Source organism: Drosophila nasuta, chromosome 2L (genome assembly GCF_023558535.2).
Source record: "Drosophila nasuta strain 15112-1781.00 chromosome 2L, ASM2355853v1, whole genome shotgun sequence".
NCBI classification, from domain to species: Eukaryota; Metazoa; Arthropoda; class Insecta; order Diptera; family Drosophilidae; genus Drosophila; species Drosophila nasuta.
Window position 1 is genome coordinate 8,319,825 of NC_083455.1, and position 19,777 is coordinate 8,339,601.

Sequence of the window (19,777 nt, forward strand, 5' to 3'; positions counted from 1 at the left end):
GCAGCTGGAAATGAGCCAAATAAATTGAAAGTAAATGTGGCCTGAAATTGGGTGTGTTTCGAATAGCCCAAGCGACAAAATTAAATGTAGGGTATATTGAATCGCATAAAAAATGGTGGCCAGCCAAAACAGCTGAAAACCATATTCTATATGTACACAAATACGAAAATATACATACATACGTAATCTTTTTTCCTCCAAATATTTATTAAATTATTAACCAATTCGTTGCCTAAATTACATATTTTCTAACTGGCTGTTTTGCTACGCGATTTCTCCTTTGAACTGCGATGCCGACTCGATGCCGAGGATCTTCTAGAGGATTTATCACCGCCGCTGCTGCTGCTGTTGCTCGATATGCGCATGGGTTTCTTTCTAACCCAAAACATTATGGCAAACAACAACTCTGCTTTTAGCGCCTGCCAGGGTGTAACACGCTCCTCAACAGCCACATTCTGAACGTTCCACAGAAACTCAAAGATGCCCAAGATGACTCCAAACACCACTCCACCGGCAAGTACCAAAAACACACCACCCAACTCTATGATGGACAACTCGTCGCCATCGACTTCGTGGGGTGTTTGACAGGTTACATTATGATTCTTCCACCACTTGTTCTTCAGCTTATAAAGCTCTCCCTTTTCACTCAGCTGTAGGATCGAAACACTCAAATTTGTGCGATAGTCAGCACCTGAAAATACAAATGCATTTATAAATATAAATATAATTCAGAAATATATAAATATTTATATTATATAATCAAATTAGTGTCAAACCATTTTAGATCCAATAAATAATTACACTTGCATTGTTAATTCTTTCGAAATCTTTGAAAAAGGTAACACTTCTTTGCTCAAGAAAACTAAAAATTAAACACATGATCTCAAAAATACTGAATACAATACGTTCATCTCCAAAATAACTGATTTTTTAATTCAAAAATCTTAAAGTTCGTACCGTATGGATAAGTTCAAGTTCTACATATGTAACATATGTAGATATTAGTTGTCTTTCTTCCATAAAATTCTTGTAGACAAAAACTCCAGAAATATAAACCTTACCTAAGGGCACAGCCAGTCCATAATGCTTTTCTCCAATTTGTCCGCCAATCTGTCGCAGCTCACAGTTCCTTTCAATGTTATAAGTCAAGCTAGTGGTTTCCATAAGGAAAGCATAATCTCCCTTCTCATTGAGCACGCGCTTCACGCCCTCCTTATTATTGCTCGTAAAAGCCGAAGGATTGAAGCCCTTCATTTGATTCCAGGCACGTTGATAATCGGTGTCATTCGATTCTGAGAAAAACAACGAGGTGCTGCCTCCGCTCATGCTGCCAAAACTTACTTCATCCTGCTCGATTAGATCGCCCAAACTATTGATGGTGCTCTGATATTTATTGCTGGTCAAGAAGGCGGCCAAATTGGCAGTGTAAGTACTGAGCATCATTAGGGCAAAGAACCACCACATGCCGGTGAGAATGCGCATATGTGGACCTCTGCAATTAAAAAAGGAACATAAGATCTTTTCCGACTTTGTGGCAACAATTCAAACCTGGGCAATATATCGCAACCCTGTTGCATAATGGAACCAACCATTAGCCAGCAACTGTTGTTCACATTCCAGATGTTCTCCAACTCATCGGGATCTACAATTGCAGGATTCGGTGGCATCCACTCGCGATAGGAGAGTCTAGTTGGGATTAGGTGAGTTAAGATGATGGGAAAGACGACGCCAACACTCACCTGGCAATTAAAACAAAGGCCAACGTCATTATCAACTGTGCGAATATCATATAGATCCAGACCTCAGAGGCGAAGGGTTCCAAGAATGCAAACTTATTCTTTTCTTCGGGCGGTTTTTTATAGTGCAGTATGCTAATACCGAGCTGCATAAAAGGCACTGTGAAATCCACAAACGATCTTCGCAGCTGAGTTATCGTCAAGTCACAGACTCCAATCTGAGCGTGCTGCAAGAGAATTACTTGATTACTTCAGGCTTAATTTGAGATATCTAATATTTCCTACGTGATCAATCAGCTTGCGTATGATGCCATCCCATTCCCTAGTTTCTGGATTGTATTTACCATTGCCATTCACAATCATAAATTCATAATCAAAATCCATGAGCTCAGATAGTTTGCCAATCAGATCCACAGCATATCCCTCATATTTTTCTTGGCCCCTGAAATTCTCGTGATCTTCTCTGAAAGTATCAACTCAATTAGAAACATTTAATTACAAATCTGTTGCTCCTTACTGACTTCATCATAAAGTATGGCTCTTCAAAATGTGTCACAACTGTGTAAACTTTACGCTGCACTGAGAAATCGGTTGCTGTGGCTGATGTTTCCAATTCGGGATTTACTTTTCGCACCTTGATGCCATTATCTGGTGTCCAAATCATAAGAGGTTCATTTACTGTCGGTTTGTAGATTTCCAGATTGAAGCTTGTGCGTTGCCCAAACTCATTCAGTTTCATATTCTCCGTCTTGAAACTTGGCTCCACATCATCTTCCGATATGGATTTCATTTCAGCCATTATGGAGCTACCCATTATCCAGGCGTTGCTAAAGCGTGCTGAACAATCGCTGACAGGGGGATAAAACTGTTGTGCCGAATTAATCACATTGCGTATAGAGTTGGTAAACAGCACAACTGCATCGTAAATCAGTATGGGCAGCATCATTTGACTGCCCAGAATTTGCTAAAATTATAAGGTTAATAATTAAAAACACACAACTTTAATAACAATCTTAGAGCACACTCACATCCACTTGACTAAATCGCGTCTTCTTGCGTTCATATGGATTGGAATCCACAATTTTCAGACGTACTGATGTTATGTTTGCCTTAAAGTCCTCATTGTATATGTCCTTCAAGCCCGAACTGTGTGTATCCAGATGGGTAAGAAACCAGTTCTAAAATTGTATACATATAATAGAAGTATATTCAAAGAGAAGATACTCAAGAAAATTACTCGAAATGGTCCTTGCATTTTAAAGTCTACAGAGACCTTTAGCAATTCCTTTAATGACTTTGGATCGCAGTCCATAATTATGTGATGTTCGTGAAAGGTTTCGTCGGCATCCTTCCAAAGAATGCGATAATCCCCAGCGTAGTCTGCTAAATTGCGCAGCTTAACAAATTGGCTATTTAGAGCGTAGATATTCATGAGATCCTGCAAGCGAGCAAGTCCTGTAGAGTTTTTAAGTAATAACATTAGAATCAGAAATATCAGAAATATTCAATACAACTTACCATCTGGAGTTTCGTAGATCATAGTAAATGTTCGCCACTCATAGTTTGTTTTAATAATTTCATGATAGGCACGCGATAACACTGACAATGAGGGCGCCACATTGACGGTCATCTGATGGTTTAAATGATCCTGACGCTCAGCCTCCAATTTCCAATCAAATTCAATGTGTGGAATGCCCGTCATGTTGGCTAATTGCGCCACAATATCTATAGCAAAACAAAAACACGAAAATTACAAAATAATGATCGCAACATATGGCCCGAGAAAACATACCACTAGATGCCTTTGAACTTGGTCCGAAAATAGCCGCAACGGCATTGGAAAGCAGTTCGCAAGCTATACGGAAGAAATGGGTAAATTTTGTGATTAATTGTGTGGCGAAAATAAAATACTTACTAATTTGTTGGAGGAGAAAACTATCATTGGTTGGCATATAGCGCTTGATGGATATGAACTGTAGACCAAAGAATTTCAAATTGTTCACCTCTCGCAGAGCTTGGTCGAAACTTAATTCGATTTCCTTTTCATTTTCATAGAAAATGGCACCTTTTAAAATGAAATACATTACTAAATTGTTAAAAAAAAATATTGTTGTATTAGCTCGAAAAAACGTACCGACTGTGATTTGCGTAGCGAGGGCATGCTTTAAAAATAACAGCACGTAAATGTAAACTGGATACAAATGCATTTTTCCAAAAAAAATATAATGCTAGCACTCAAACTAATTGAATTTTCTAAATGCAGCGGCCATTTCGTTGTTGAATTTTCTTCTTTTTTTTAGCTATACAAACACAGGCACCGAGACACACACGCACTAACACTATAAAATTACGTAAAATTCGACAAAAATGTATATAATTCTGATTTTATATTTTATTTTCAGCTGTTGCTCCACGCGACCGCAGCATCCAGTCTTGGAGCGCTTAGCACGCACACTGACCGCCCGGTCTAACTATTTGCTGCTCACCAAACTAGCCGACTACACGGCGATAACTCAGCACAAGTCTTTTTCTATATGTACTTTACCACATGGATGTTCTCTTCCATGCTCTCTTTGCACTGCCCATCAATCTCTTTGGCCATGTGTCGTTTGTCGGAGCATGGCATTATTTATGGCGCTTGTCGATGACGTAGGCGGCATCCAGTCTACCGTGCCATGCCCTGCTTTTCCTCTACGTTTTCATTCTCAATTCTCATTCTCATTCTGATTTTGATTTTGCTTTCCTCTTTCTTTTTTTCTTCGTACTTGTATTATGTTTGTCAGGGACTTGTCAGACAAAAGTGTGCCAAATAATGTGATGTTCTTGCTTTTGTTTGCTCTCGCCAGATGTTTTGATCACCAAAGTGGTCGATTAAGTTTTTGATCTTGTCGAAAGCACTTAATGTTTGCACTAAATATGGGACAGAAACAGCAATGAGCTTGTAAACAGATTATAATATAATTAAAACCAAAGTCACAAGTCAAGGTAGAATCAATCAATCTTTATTATAACAAATGTTTTTTAGTAAACATAAAACTTTAAAACAATTTTTAAGACAATGCTGAGACCCATGATAAAGTTTATGTTTTAAGTAATTTACATTATTCAAATGTTAAATTTTCATTAAATTATTATTTATTCTGTATACTTAATTATTGATAAATAAAATTTGAAAGTATTGCATAAAAATAATAAACGAACTAAGAACACATCAAGTACTTGACTGCAAGACTCTCCGTCCCTTTATTAATACAAATGATAATTAAGAAAAATTTAATGAAATTAAGCTTATTTTAAAAAAATCAAAATATTGTTTAAAACTCCACAAAAATAATTAGAAATCGATCAATTGCTCTTTGCTTTCAAGAAAATATTTCAAAATGTTGTTACAACAAACCCGAGACTTTTTGCTCGGCAGTTGCCTTAAAACCAGTTACATTAAACGTTCTTTAAGCATAAAAAAAAAATAAATAAATAATACTTAGATTCATATTAATTTAATAGGAAGGTGAGTTGGCAAATAATGAATGCAATTGTTGTTTAATAACGTAACGATGGGTTAGCAAAAAAGAAAAAAACAACATATTTAAAAAACTATGAACAAGGATGTGGATTTTAGTGTAATAAATTTCCAAACTTACGATGCTTATCTCGACTCATTTACGACCATCGAAGATGCCTGTTACTTAGCTGATGCACAAGTTGCGCGTCGCATTGCCAAATTGGGATATCGCTCAACGAAAGTGCCTTACACTGAGAAGGAGTTTCAACAGCGACACGATTTGGCAATGCAACAGTTGCAACCGAAAATAATGGGTATTGAGCCCTTCAGTAATTTCATGCGATCCGATTGCACCGATCCCGTCTTACTGCAGTTTAAGCACCGTGAAGTACCCATATTTAGCAAGAAGTTGTCAGTAAGTATTGCCATACATTACGTTGATAACGTCAGAATAGTTCATTACGTATACCACCCGTAACTTCTGCAGACAATTGTTTTTACCACGTGCATTCATGGAGATGGCTCAGAGATGTCCGGCTATATAGATTTGGAAAATAGTTGGCAGAATGCAATGCGTCGAACGTTTAAACACACCAACTGGAGAGCCATCTATGAGGGTAATACCAAGTTAAAACCCAAACCGCAGCATTTGAGCTTCAGAAATCTGCGATACAATTTGGTACTATATAACGATAGCGACAATTTTAAAGTGGTGCACGACCATCGCTATGGCATGATGTTTATGCATAGAGGTGATCACAAACTGATTCCGGTGAGTGGAAAATCGACTCCATTCTCGAAAAATGTGCAACGCTCGATGGTGCATTCGCCCAAATTTGGTACCTATATATTCTACGATCACCATGTGCGCAAGAAGGTATAATTTTGGCATATCAAATTAATCGAAATGCAAAAAAATCAGCATTTTCGAACAGTCTATGAAATTATGTACAAAGTACTCACTCAAGCCGCTGGCTTGGGGCCAATAATAAAAATGCTTTCTATTTTTCTCGCTCTTGTTGTTTAGAATATGTTTAGCAAAACAAACAACAGAGGGCGCCTCTCGCTATATCTTATTCTCTCGCGATATACTCAGATCTAGCTTTTAAAATTAGCATAGTTCAGTTGTGTTTTTATATATGGGCGACATAGCTCATTGTATTGTGGACCTCTCAGCGTGATAGTTGCAAAATTTCTTAGCAACTTTTACATCATCAGAAAAAACGCACTTAAAAAACTTTAATAGAGCTATTAAAATACTAATGGCATACCAGTAAAATGTGGTTTAAATATTTATATTATCCGTTAGTGTTAGTGCTATGTCTCGTAAAGCAATCTGTCGCAGACAGGCAGCAGTTTTCAGTGGGTAAGTACTCGGAAAACTGGGTCAGCTGCATTTGCAACATTCTATATTTGCACTTTTTCACTATTTCACTCTAGGCAGCATTTTTACATCGGACAAGGATGAGGCGGAAATAGCGTTTCGCACGGCAATCGACCGTGCCAATATTTTGGAAAGAAATATCGAACTCGTTCCAGTCGTGGTTTATGCCAACACCGAAGATAGTTTCATAATGGAGAAAACAGGTGCCACTTCATGTATACTTTCATTACTAGTCATATACATTTTAATGCTTCTTCTCTTGAAGTTTGCAATCTGATTTCACAAGGAGTTATTGCCATCTTTGGACCCAGCACTGGCAGCAGTTCAGGCAAGTATCGTATAAAGCAAATTTGATAAAGTTTCATACTAAAGTTATTTTAATTTTTTTTTAGACATTGTTGCTTCTATATGTCACACCTTGGATATACCACATATTGTCTACGATTGGCAGCCAGACAATCGACAATATGAACACTCTTCTATGACACTCAATGTGCATCCCGATAATTTGCTTTTGGCACAGGGTTTTGCAGAAATTGTTCAAAGTTTTGGTTGGCGCAGTTTTACAATTATTTATGAAGGAGAAAAGGGTAAACTTTGAATGTTAAAACGACAATTTATATGTTTAATATTCTCTCTTTTAGAGCTACAACAGCTGCAGGATGTACTTCAGATTGGCAATCCCACTAGTAATCCCACAACGGTCAGACAGCTGGGTGCTGATGATGATCACAGACCCTTCTTAAAGGAGATTAAACTATCAACCGATAACTGTCTCATCTTGCACTGTTCGCCTGACAATGTAATGAACGTATTGCAACAAGCCAACGAACTCAAAATGCTGGGAGAGTATCAAGTAAAAAACTTTAAAATTTTTAAGAAAAATTCTGTATGTATTTTGTAAACATTTTGTAGAGTGTGTTTATACCCTTGCTTGATACACATACCTTGGAGCTAGGCGAGTTTCTAGGTGGAGATGCCAACATTACAACAGTTCGTCTGATGGATCCCACGGATTTTCACATCAAGAATGTGGTGCATGATTGGGAGGAGCGTGAGAAGCGAGAGGGACGTTATTATAAAGTGCTGCCCACACAGGTTAAAACTCAGATGATATTACTAAACGATGCCGTCTGGCTATTCTCTAAGGGACTTACCGAACTGGGAATTATCGAAGAGCTACAGGCGCCAGATATTGAATGCAAACGAAAGAAACCCTGGCCACAGGGCAAACGAATCATAGAGTTCATGAAAGCCGTAAGAAGAATACAATTGGAATTGAAAATCAATTATATACTATTTTTCTTTCTATTTGTTAGCGTTCCGAGGAAGTTTCCACGGGTCGAGTAGACTTTAACGAAAATGGCCAAAGGAGTTTCTTTAGTTTACGCTTTATGCAAATCGAAGCTAGCGGATTTTTAGATCGAGCCATTTGGGATCCAGTGAACGGTTTAGATGTGCTCAACGACGACGAGGAAACTGAAAAACGAGTGAGCCAAAAGTTGTCGAATAAGACCTTCATCATCTCCTCCCGCATTGGCGCACCCTTCTTGACCCTCAAGGAAGCTGAGGAGGGCGTAGTACTGCAGGGCAATGACCGCTACGAGGGTTACTCCATGGATCTCATTGACAATATTGCGCGCATGTTGAATTTCAAATATGAATTCCGCATGTCCCCCGATGGAAAATATGGCAGCCTCAACAAGGTAACTCAAACCTGGGATGGCATTGTCAGGCAATTAATTGATGGGGTAAGTACGAAATAAATAAGCTACAGAAGTACAGATTTCTCAAAAGAAACAAAAGTGCATAAGAGTAGAATAAAGATATTGATTTTGAGAACCTTCCGATCCTAATTAAAAAACTTGAAAGTTATTGGAAGAATATTTCAAGCTTCATCGTTTTGACATTAAATAATATTTCCTATTATCGCTGTTATTTTGGTTTCAAATATTTATTAAAATAGGTGATTTTTATTTTTATTTGCTTTATATTTATTAATTAAAAAATTGTTAATTATAATAATTCCAGAACGCTGACTTAGGTATTTGTGACTTAACAATGACCTCATCCAGACGTCAAGCCGTCGACTTTACGCCACCCTTTATGAATCTGGGCATAAGTATCCTGTTCTCAAAGCCGCCAATACCACCGACAGATTTGTTCTCATTCTTGTCGCCCTTCTCGCTGGATGTCTGGATCTATATGGGTTCGGCATATCTATTCATATCTTTATTACTCTTTGCCTTGGCTCGCATGGCGCCCGACGACTGGGAGAATCCGCATCCTTGCAAGGAGCCCGAGGAGGTGGAGAATATCTGGTTTCTGCACAACACAATGTGGCTGTCCATTGGTTCGCTTATGGGACAGGGGTGTGACATATTGCCAAAGTGAGTACGCTTAATAAATATCTATGAAAGTATACAAAATTCAAAAATTTCTATAGAGCTGCTTCGACACGTTTGGTGACTGGCATGTGGTGGTTCTTTGCACTCATGATGTTAAACTCCTACACCGCTAATTTGGCTGCTTTTTTGACCAATTCGCGGCAGGCGAGTGCCATAAAAAATGCCGAGGACTTAGCGGCACAGACCAAGATTAAATATGGAGCTCTACTTGGCGGTTCGACGTTGGGCTTTTTTAGGGATTCCAATTTTAGCACTTATCAAAAAATGTGGACAGCAATGGAGAGTGCATCGCCTTCAGTCTTTACCAAAACTAACGACGAGGGCGTAGAGCGTGTTCAGGTTTGTAGACAATTGTACAGAAATCTTTGGTAAATATACACTTTCATATATAATTATGTATGTATATCCAAACAAAAATAAGGCTTATTTATGCACTTTCACCATGAATTGAAATATGAATTTTTTGAGACTCTTAATACTTAGTTCTCATTATTTTTTATAATTTGATAATCCTACTTATATTATTCTTTGCTCCACAGAAAGGCAAAAATCTGTATGCTTTCCTAATGGAGTCCACCACATTGGAGTACAATGTGGAGCGTAAGTGCGATCTAATGCAAATTGGCGGATGGCTGGATTACAAAAGTTACGGCATAGCCATGCCCTTTAGTATGTTATCCATGTGATCCTCAGAGATAAGCCCACTTAATGATCTTTATTCGGCAGATTCACCATATCGCAAGCAGATTAGTGGTGCTGTTTTGAAGCTGGGCGAATTGGGAGTTCTCGCGGAGCTGAAGCGCAAATGGTGGAAGGAAATGCATGGCGGCGGGGGCTGTGGGGGTGATGATGAAGGAGATGCCGACACTCCTGAACTGGGACTGGAGAATGTGGGTGGCGTCTTTCTTGTCTTGGGCTTGGGACTGATGGCTGCGATGGTTTTGGGCTGCACCGAGTTCCTGTGGAATGTCAAAACTGTTGCTATTGAAGAGAAGGTAAGGGTGACTTAATTAATAATTTATTCATTTATATTTACTATATATAAGAAGATCATAACATTTGATAGCTAATTTTCCTTGTTTTCTATTTTCTATTTTAATTGTTCATAACATACAATTTTATAGATTTCCCTCAAGGACGCATTCAAGGCAGAGATAATGTTTGCTTTATGTATTTGGATCACCACAAAACCCGTGCGTACTAGCGTTGGCTCGAGCAGTTCTTCCTCTTCATCATCAGGCTCATCCAAATCATCAAAATCGAAGGGCTCCAAGTCCTTGGGCATATCCAGCAAGAGCCTGAAGAGCTCCGGCGACGTGGAATCCTCAGTGCACAGCAAACTAAAAAAGATTGGGTCGATGTTCTCTCTCAAATCACGTAGAAGTGCAACGCCTCCAATTGAAATTGGCTGGAAAAGAGATAAATCCACCCAAATGAGCATCGAACCTGAGGCGGAACCGCATCGTGAGGAAGAAGTGCAGCAATTGGAAGAGCCACCAGCTGAGATACTGCAGCGTCGTCATCATCATCACCATCACCATCATCATCATCACCATCATGAACCACAGCAGCAATCCATGGATAACCGCGACAGCAAACTAAGCAATGGAGTTTGAAACTGAGTTTAGATTTAATTGACTTAAAAGAGTGCTTAACCCACTAATGCCCTCAGATAGAACGAGATTTTTAACAAAAAGTTTGGAAATTATCAACTGCATTTACCAATCTATTAAGAAAGATTTTTGAAATTTGAAATTTATTACACAGATTAGAAAAAAATTGATTACGAATTTTCTCAAATTTTCCAAACCCGGAAGTTCACTTCAGGAAATATTCCCTAAAGACTCTATTCAAGGCGGAATCAGTCAAAATTAAAAAATGCATAAACAAGTGAGGCATCAATGGGCTAAGAACTCCCTTGGTGTCGATTGAAGACTATTATTAAGAACTTTATATATATATGGGTTTTTGTGGTTTTTATTCGTTTTTTTTTTGTTTTGTAATTTTTAAATTCTTTTTCAATAATTTGGGCATATTGACTTGATATTTTTTCAAATTTTGTCACAGTTATGTTAAAGTTATTGAAATTATTTGAGGAGAATCTCAGTTTTGTAAATCTGGTTTTTAATACTTAGTTATTTGCAATATTTATGTTAAGTTTTTAAATGTAATCATTTACTCTGCAAAGCTAATTGAATACGTTTGTTGCTGCTCGTCGTTTAAGGTACATTTTAGTTGATTATCATTCTACTTCTCCTCCTTTTTTTTTGGATTTTTGAGCTTCTTTCGAATACATTTTCTATACATTAGATTAACGTAGTTTTCTCCTATGATTAAATACAAGTATATACTTTACAAAGTAGAGAGAATAACTAACGGAATGAGAAAGCCGAGAGTTTGGACCTAAACTATACACCATACGTACATATTATACAGTATGTATGCGGTTATAGTTATACAGTTATATACAAGAACATATAGTAAATGTCGATTATTAATTAATTATTGCTTAGCATAGAAATTAATTACATTGTTTCTCGTATTAACTAAAATACTTTTTTTTTGCGATTTTTCTCTGTCGAGTATTTGTTGATTTTTTTTGGTTTTCTAAATTTTTGTTTGTTTTTTTTTTGTTTGTAGTTTAATTAAACTAAAATAAATTCCTTTAAATAATTTCCTAATTTGATAAGAATTTTGTTGTGTATGGGATTTTCAACACATTTTGGGCTTTTGCAAAATGCAGAGAGCGTTGTTAACCACACTGCGACTTTTCCACAATCACCAGATCCTTGTGCCCGTGGCGTCGTGGTCAATCTTTTGCCGCAATTGCTACGGGAGGAAACTGACGCTCATCGTACAGCTTTGTGGGCGTGTCAATGGCATCGCACAGCTTGCGAAACTTGGCGGAATCTAGAGTAGAACATTTGATGAGTAAGTGAACAACTTGACTATCTTTATTGCCATTTACCTGACATTGCATCCGTCTGCTCGCCACGCAAGATGCCGGCATAGCTATTGTCCGGCATCGGCTCTGGATTCTCGATGAGCACACTGGCCGCACAGCTCTTCAACATGGTCAGCGATTGTTGTGGCAGCGTCGTCGCCGGCAGCGGCTTCGACTGTGTACGAAGCACGCTCTCGCTCAACTGCAACTCAATCACGTCCTCGAGAGCGCCACGCAAATCATGGACAGCAAGCAATTTGCAGGTGCCTCCTTTCTCCACATTAAAGTCGTGCATGTATAGAAAGCCATCCTCGCATGCAATCAGCAAACGCAATTCCTTCTGCACCCGGGTCAGCGCACAAATGTTCTTTAGTCCCGACTGCGGCAGCGCCACCGTGGCAAAGGCGCGATCCTGGGCAAGCACATCGCTCACTTGAGCAGGCAGCAGCAGCGAGGAAACCGCTTTGGTGAACATGCCTCCCCAGCTGGCCACAGGCGTAGCCTCTGGCACTTCCTCAGAACTCTCTGTTGATGTGCTTGTCGCTGTCTTTGCCGTCGTTGCATCCTTTGACTGGCTGTCAGATTTGGCCGCCACTTCAGCTGCAAGCGAAAATGCGAAATATTATTAATTGTTAATTTTCTAACATCATAAACGATGTTTTCGTTTTGATCAACTTTTTGGCAGTTCTCTCACCTATGGCCTTCAATTCCGCCACCTCCACAGCGCGTGCATCAATCTTAAAGACATGCACTGTCTCCGTGTTCGAGGAGGCGCACAGAAAGTCACCGCCCGCCGCAAAGACCAGCGATGCAATGCGCACACAACGCTTGACGCCACGTCGGAACTCCTGCACTCGCTGGCCATTTTTCACACAGAACACACGTATCACAGTTCCACGCTCAGAGGCGGTGGCCAGCAGGGCGCCGCTGGGCGAGAAGCTAAGCGCCGAAAGGGGCGTGTCGTGAGCCTTGATTGTCATGCCCGTTCGCAGTTTATTGGCATTGAAGATGCGAAGCTCGCCGCTGGACTGGCAAATGGGAAACGCCAGATGCGAATTGAGGGAAAGCGCACAGAGACCCAACTCATTGGGCGCAATATTCTCGATGGAGTGCAGGATCTTCATGTCACGTATGTCATGTATGTGTATGCTCTCCGCCAGACAGACAATCAGTCGCTGGCGATTCATGCGCACGCAGAGAATCTCCGAAGGGTAGAAGCAATTGCAGATGTCCTGTTTCTTCTTGAAATGCAACATCTTCAGGCAGTTGGGCTTCTGGGCGGTGACCAGCACCACCAGTGAACTGTTGAAAAGACGTTCCACAATCTTGATTTGTTCCGCATTGTCCTTGGCAAAGATCTCCTCGACTTTATCCTGCCCCGCAATTGAATACAGACGCAACCCGGCGCCGCTCAGCACAGACAGGGAACTACAACAAAGGAACAATTATAAATAATATCCTGGCACATTCAATGAATAATATTGAGACAGAGATCTAAGAAACAATTCCACCCTATCTCAAAACAATTGCTATAAATTTTCAAAAAATTAAGTTTTTTATTTTCCGTTAACGAATTTGTCATTTTGAGAAGCCATATTCTCGAGAAAACTTCAAATAATTCCTTCTCATAGTATCGTTTTATATTTAATTGAACATACAAAATTTTCTTTCTAAAAGAACTAACAGGCGCGATGCGCATTCATCGTCCTCGTCATTTCCTAGCTTACAAATATGTATGATTGATTATTTATTGAGCCCTCTCGGGCTTCCAAAAATTGCCGTAGTGGACGGTATTTCACGTCCCCATGGCGGGGTATTGGTTAAAGTTTTCAACTAGCAATAATCGCACCTCAGTAGAACTTCATTGGTTACGATATCGCCTCTGCGCAAAGATAACCTTTCGATGCCAAACAACACTTACGTCATGCACGTACAACTAGAACCACTTGCGAATTGCAAGCTATATAAAAGTAAAATTGTTCAACAGTTAAACTTTTTGTTGCTGCATACTTTTGGGATGCAGTTGTTGTTATTGCATGAGGATGTGTTTTTGGGCATTTGGGCAATTGCATCCCCTGCATGCATTGCAGCCTGCATTAAGCAATTGCCTAACATTAGAGGGAGAAAAGTGTGATTCTGTTGCAGGGGTTGTTAATGGCAAAGTCAGCTGCTTATACTGCAGCTATTAAAGACAATTCTGAAATGAACTACAGTTGCGTAAATCTTGCATTTATAAATAGAACAAAAGAATAAATTAAAAAATTGATAAAGAACCAATTTAATATATATGTATGTATGTAGATTATACCCGCTACCAAACGTTTGATATTTCCTTAATCAAATAATCAAAAACGACTAGTAATATTAATTATTTTAATCATATATATAATCAATTAAATATTAATCAATGTATAATTCAATATTTGCTTTATATATTGCAATAAAATTTAATTTTTAAATAAATGTAATGAATTGTATCAGCTGCTGCAACATGTTACAAACAGTAGCTTAGCGCTGTGTTGCATGCGCAAGAGTGAGACAACAAGAATGTACTCGATGACTGAGAGAATATACTAAAAGTCAGCAAAGCAAAATTAGTACATTTGGAAATATAAGCAAAGGTCACGCTTCATTTGAACGCAACTTCAAATCGAAAACATAACGATAAACAATATTGTAATATTTGAATTTATTTATTGAATTTGCTTAATTATGCTACATTTTGAGATCCGGCTAAGAAATATTTTGGCTTGCACTACACTTTGTACTTGGTACTTATTGCTGAACTAAATCAAATCACTAGGCGACAATTGAGATTCCCCTTCAGCCAAATAAATCTGCATCGCCTTGTGGAGCAGTGCAATGCCTAGTTGCTTTTTCCGCTTCATTGCCCAGATCTGCGCCGGCCCGTAGTAATCGCCACGCTTCAGATTCGTCAAATGCTGCATGCCAAGTGCATCAATAATTGACGCCTCTCTCGTATAAGCATCCGTAGGCAGAATGTTGTGGAAGACATGCAGACAGACAACGCCACTGCCACTCTGCCAGATGTCCAGTATGCGCTGCAGCTTTCTGCTACTCGTGGCTGTTAGTCCTGGCGGCGGCGGTGATTTAAACAGCTCTGGCATTAACTGAGAGCGCGTTGACTTGCCGCGTTTCCCAGCTCCTACTGATTGCTGGTGCGCTCGTGTATGCTGTCGCATTGCATCATAGAGATGCGCATAGGGACGCGAACACTTGCCTTTACCCACATAAAATATAGAGTCCAAGAAGCGCGACCAAATCAACAATGGCTCCAGATAATTGCGTTCGCCTGGCAAATTTCGCGAGATGCGTGGATCAATTAGCATATAGATGAAACTCTGCTTCAGATGACCTTCTCTGAGTTGACCACGGCCCGTTCCCGCTGCTGCTGTGGCAAAGTGTGCTGCGGAGTCCACTTCATGCTGCATATAGTCCTCGATGTGTTCATAATCCAACTGCGAACGCAACGTATGGTGCAATTCCACCGAATATTTTATCTGTGCCGCCTTCGCATGATGCTGCGCTGTAAGCAACGCATCCGTATTCCTTCTATATTTGATCAGCCTCTTGATGTAGAGACGCTTTGTGGTGTGTGTGATGGGTCCAACTGTGGCGCCCAGCTGGGTCAATTCGGCACGCAACGCATCCGTTTCGTAGTCTAGGGGCAGCGTTAAATTTGTGCTCACGCTGCTATCGAGTTGTGTAGTTGGAGGAGGGCGAGGCTTCGCTTGCGCCTTTTTAGCGGGCTGCTGCAACAACTTGGTCTCGTAGAAGACGAATCCGTTCTCGTCATCTGTGTGCACATACGCCTCCGTCATCTGCAGATAGTACTCCTCATCCTTCTTGACCAAGGGGGGCACTTCTTCGCCCTGGGCCGTGTGATAACTCTGCTCGAGCACTGCAGCCTGCGCCACTTGCTCCACCAACTGGCCAAAGGCAGCTCTGCCTGCCTCGCTAGCTGGCTCTGCAACCGTCTCCAGCTGCTGCTCCTGCTCTTGCTCCTCTCTTAGTGCTTGGTGCAACTGCTGCTCATAATCGAAGTCATCTTGGCTTAGCGCTTGATCCACCAACGTCTCCACATGCTCCACCTGCAGCAGTGATTTGCGAGCACGCGAACGCTCCACTTTATCCCGCCAGCTCTCGATCAAAGTGCGTTTGCCTCCAGTTGCTTGTTGATCCTCCTGTTTGTTCGACAACTCCTCCAAATGATCACGCGTCAAAGTAAAGAGATTCACCCGCTCCTCCTGGTCGCGCTCCTCTCTGTCTGGGTAGCTGGGTTGCGGCTTGTTGCGTCTGTGTGTGATATTAATGTAGTAAGGCGAAGTCACATCATGATTATACTTCAAATTCGATTTGGGCGTCTTTATCTGCTGCATCTTTTTCTCCTGCAGAATGTGCTCGCTGAGCTGCTGCAGCACTTCGAAATGGCACTCCTCGATGGCATAGTGCATAGCCAACTTGTTCTCATCGTCCAGCAGATCCAATCGTGCCCCATGTTGCAGTAACAGCGGCACCAACTCAACTCTGCCATACATCGCTGCAATATGCAAAGCTGTCATGTTTCCATCACAGCGCACATTCACATCCAGCTGCTGATCACTGCCGAGAAAGCGTTCGAGGGTGCGTCGTGCAAGTGGCACGTTCTTCATGCCACACACATAATGCAATGGAGCCAATCCTCGATCACAGGGAACAATGCTGCAGTCGATTGTGTTGCGTTCGAGCATTGAGAATATATCGGATTCGTTTTCATCCTCGAGCGCGTCAAGCAGCGTTAATGCGAGGAAATTAGCACGCTGCTCCATTTGGGGATTGATTGATTTTTCACACTTTAACTTTATGGCAATCAATTTGTGTTCCAATTTCCGCCATTTTCAATGTCACAATGTGCAGGGCGCTTTGTTGTTGTTTATGTTTTGACTGTGCCTATGGTATTTTTTCAAGTATTTTGGAATGACGGGCGTTGCCATATCGTTGTGGTCTCTGTGTGACTGGTCAGTGTTGTATAACAAATGAGCAGCAGGCGCGCATTTTTTTGAAATTTCCATTGTTCGTTTAAATTAATTAATAAGCATTTCATTTCTGCGGCAAAATCAAACGGCTAACAAATTTTTAGAGTATAATTGCTAATTTAGTCTTATCTCCTTCGTATTGTCTATTTCGTGAGTTTAATATTTGTTAGTTTCAGAAGTAAAGATGTGTTGGTCTGCAAGCGCAAGTTGGAATTTGCAGTGCTGCACAACGTAAGCAAGTGCGCGTACTTTGAAAATTAGCAAACAGCAGCTTTGAGCTTTCATACGTACTTGAAATTATACAAACCCATTTTTGTGGGCCATGGAAAACTTTTGAGCTTGCGATAATTTGCGCTACATTTTATGCCAAGCACGTTTCGCGGTATCCCCCAAAACTAAAATCGAAAGAGCAACAAATCTTATGCTGAGCGCAACACGTGTCTTGCGCTCGGGCGATTTGTTTATCTATTTGTTTTTGTTTACAGTGTTTATGAAATCAAAACTAGTTGCTAACAAAGAAGGCGTCGTCGCAAAAAAATGAGGCTCAAGGTCTTTTCTCAGCTTATGTGGGACTTGAACCCCCCTGAAAATCGATAGCACGGCGGCCTTGTTTGCGGTTTTGTTTCTATTTCTATTCGGTTGTTGATGTTTACTAACTAACTAGCAAACACATGATTAAATTATTTTTTTATTTTTGTGCGTTGTTGTGACTTTGGCAGTTTATTTAAAAATGACGCATACAAATCTTAGCTATAAGCGAACAAAGTGTAAACAAGCGGGTAATAAATTAAATATGTTCCAGGTGCAGTGAGGTTCATTCGCATTCGTAAAATAAAAAGCCGCAGATTACACACTCTATATGGTATACAAATGTTTAAATCATCAAGTTGTTTCTTAATATAAATATTTTCTATAATTTATTTCTTTTCAATTATCAATTTCGTGAGTGTTATCAGTATTAAACATGGACTTTTGAGCCAAAGGGCATTAAAACGTGTCACAGACTCATATTGACAAAAGAGTATCGCTTCGCGAATAAGAGAAGGAAAGCAGCACGCAATAACGATGGCCAACTTGTGTGGTGTAAACAGCTGGCGTAAACAATAACAATAACAATAACAATAACAAAAAAATGTTGAATCGGTTTGGTGCACTATTCAAGCAGGTTTCCAACACGTGCTTGACACTGAGTTATCACAATAAATACATTTCCCTTCCACCATCGATACAGCAACCTGTGCCCTTGAACTTGCCATTCAATTAAATGCAAAAGGAGAATTTCTAATTGCTTTTTTTGTCGGTCGGTGCATTCACCTGCTAATTGATTTGTTCTGATTAGAAAGCGTTTCTCTCGCTCTCTCTTGTTGCTCAGTTTCTCTTTGTTCTCGCTTTATGACGCGCGTCTATCAGCTTCGTTAGTGCTGTTGTTGTGGCTTTTGTTATTGTCTCACACACACACACTAACACAATTACTTGTGATAGTATTTTTTAAGTGTTTTTCTTTTTCATATTTTCGCCATAAGCAGAAATATTGATTGTTTTGTTTTTATTTTGTTTTAGTTGTTGTTTAGGCTAGTGCGTCACATGCACTTTGCTCAGAAAATCCCCAAGAGAGGAGTGGGGTGAGGCAATTAGAAAGAACGAGATAGCGACAGTGAGCTTGATTGGCAAGTAATTATATATTAAGCTAACCTCAATATGACATCAGCTGAGCAAAAATAAACAATGTTTAAAAAGCTTGAAATAATTCTAAAACAAGTTGAAAACGTTTGCAAGTCACAAAGACAGCATCAGCTGTTGCGCATTCACACACTCACAGGCATATGCGTGTGTTTAGTGTGTCAATGCACGCATCTGTGTTGGTAAACAGAGATAGAGCTACTTTACACTGCACATCAAGTTTAAAAATGTTAAAAATGTTAATTTGATGAGCTATTTCCTCTCCACTGTTATGATGATGTCAGCTATAGTCTATTAACAGCATGTTAAAAGGGTTTTGTGCATAGGTGAGTGTGTGCATTCTCACATTCATTGATAATGTCTATGTTAACTAGTGTAATGTAGTATTTGCCACCACTTCCCCCTTTTGTACATAAACTATATTTCATAATAGATGTATGCATGTCACTCTTATTAGAACTGGTTGTTTGCATGTTCTAATAAGCAAACGACGCCAATACACGCTCACACACACAGTCACATATACTGATGATAGGCACTGTTACAGTTCAGCTATTAGCAGCCATTGTTCCCCGCTGCCCACCCTCGTTCAGCAGCTGTTTCGCTTGTTTACTTGTCTTATTTGTCGTTGTATCTGATTTTTTTTGCTATTTTTTTTCTGCCACAATGACCTTCTTTATATGGAAGCAAGGCTTTTGCAATTGAGTTGGAGAAGGAAACAAGAGGAAAGGGGTTAATTTGTTGTAACTTACGTAAAGTCCTGGTTGAAATTCATTTGATATGCTGCCATTTTTCAGCAATCTGCTTCAGCTGCTTGTATCTATTTATTTAATACACACACTTTCACTGACTGCGTTTTTTTTCTCTTTTTGGCGTTTTTTCTTATTTGATATGATATGTGTTGTTTGTGTTATAATTTATTGCACTTTTCCACAGCAAAAATACAACAATTCACAATGAGATGGCACTGTGTTTGGCTTTTCACAAAATTATAAGATATAATTTCAATATTCGTCGTTGTTTTTGTCCGTCTTTGTTGTTTTTCTACGCTCTTCTTGTTAGCTTCTGTTACGTTTTCAAACAAATG

The 19,777-nt window shown here is 39.8% G+C and overlaps 5 protein-coding genes and 1 non-coding gene across 6 annotated transcripts; 2 read left to right on the forward strand and 4 right to left on the reverse strand.

The window, feature by feature from the left end:
- Positions 1 to 200: 200 nt before the first annotated feature.
- On the reverse strand, positions 201 to 4,516 carry LOC132798707 (glutamate receptor ionotropic, kainate 2). The gene is made up of 12 exons (XM_060810663.1): positions 3,871 to 4,516; positions 3,652 to 3,801; positions 3,529 to 3,591; positions 3,255 to 3,461; positions 2,974 to 3,191; positions 2,765 to 2,914; positions 2,258 to 2,700; positions 2,022 to 2,199; positions 1,740 to 1,963; positions 1,549 to 1,686; positions 1,062 to 1,492; positions 201 to 691 (listed from the first exon to the last, which is right to left on the reverse strand). The coding sequence occupies exons 1-12, from the start codon at positions 3,941 to 3,943 to the stop codon at positions 249 to 251; spliced, it is 2,718 nt and encodes a 905-aa protein (XP_060666646.1). The 5' UTR covers positions 3,944 to 4,516; the 3' UTR covers positions 201 to 248.
- A 570-nt stretch (positions 4,517 to 5,086) lies between these two features.
- Positions 5,087 to 6,247, forward strand: LOC132783779 (cilia- and flagella-associated protein 299). Its single transcript, XM_060789134.1, has 3 exons — positions 5,087 to 5,244; positions 5,300 to 5,653; positions 5,726 to 6,247. Exons 2-3 carry the CDS (start codon positions 5,333 to 5,335, stop codon positions 6,119 to 6,121), a joined length of 717 nt encoding a protein of 238 aa, XP_060645117.1. The 5' UTR covers positions 5,087 to 5,244; positions 5,300 to 5,332; the 3' UTR covers positions 6,122 to 6,247.
- Positions 6,248 to 6,330: 83 nt separating this feature from the next.
- LOC132783749 (glutamate receptor ionotropic, kainate 2) lies at positions 6,331 to 11,174 on the forward strand. The gene is made up of 12 exons (XM_060789109.1): positions 6,331 to 6,604; positions 6,679 to 6,825; positions 6,888 to 6,950; positions 7,015 to 7,212; positions 7,267 to 7,478; positions 7,538 to 7,879; positions 7,942 to 8,373; positions 8,654 to 9,012; positions 9,069 to 9,369; positions 9,570 to 9,699; positions 9,757 to 10,025; positions 10,155 to 11,174. Exons 1-12 carry the CDS (start codon positions 6,517 to 6,519, stop codon positions 10,644 to 10,646), a joined length of 3,033 nt encoding a protein of 1,010 aa, XP_060645092.1. The 5' UTR covers positions 6,331 to 6,516; the 3' UTR covers positions 10,647 to 11,174.
- A 468-nt stretch (positions 11,175 to 11,642) lies between these two features.
- Positions 11,643 to 19,767, reverse strand: LOC132783768 (WD repeat domain phosphoinositide-interacting protein 2). The gene is made up of 4 exons (XM_060789132.1): positions 19,443 to 19,767; positions 12,669 to 13,402; positions 11,999 to 12,574; positions 11,643 to 11,940 (listed from the first exon to the last, which is right to left on the reverse strand). The coding sequence occupies exons 1-4, from the start codon at positions 19,478 to 19,480 to the stop codon at positions 11,840 to 11,842; spliced, it is 1,449 nt and encodes a 482-aa protein (XP_060645115.1). The 5' UTR covers positions 19,481 to 19,767; the 3' UTR covers positions 11,643 to 11,839.
- LOC132783783 (U4 spliceosomal RNA) lies at positions 13,729 to 13,868 on the reverse strand. Its single transcript, XR_009632198.1, has one exon. It is a non-coding gene; the product is annotated as a U4 spliceosomal RNA (small nuclear RNA).
- Positions 14,649 to 19,420, reverse strand: LOC132783760 (uncharacterized). Its single transcript, XM_060789120.1, has one exon. It carries the CDS (start codon positions 16,801 to 16,803, stop codon positions 14,761 to 14,763), a length of 2,043 nt encoding a protein of 680 aa, XP_060645103.1. The 5' UTR covers positions 16,804 to 19,420; the 3' UTR covers positions 14,649 to 14,760.
- Positions 19,768 to 19,777: the final 10 nt, after the last annotated feature.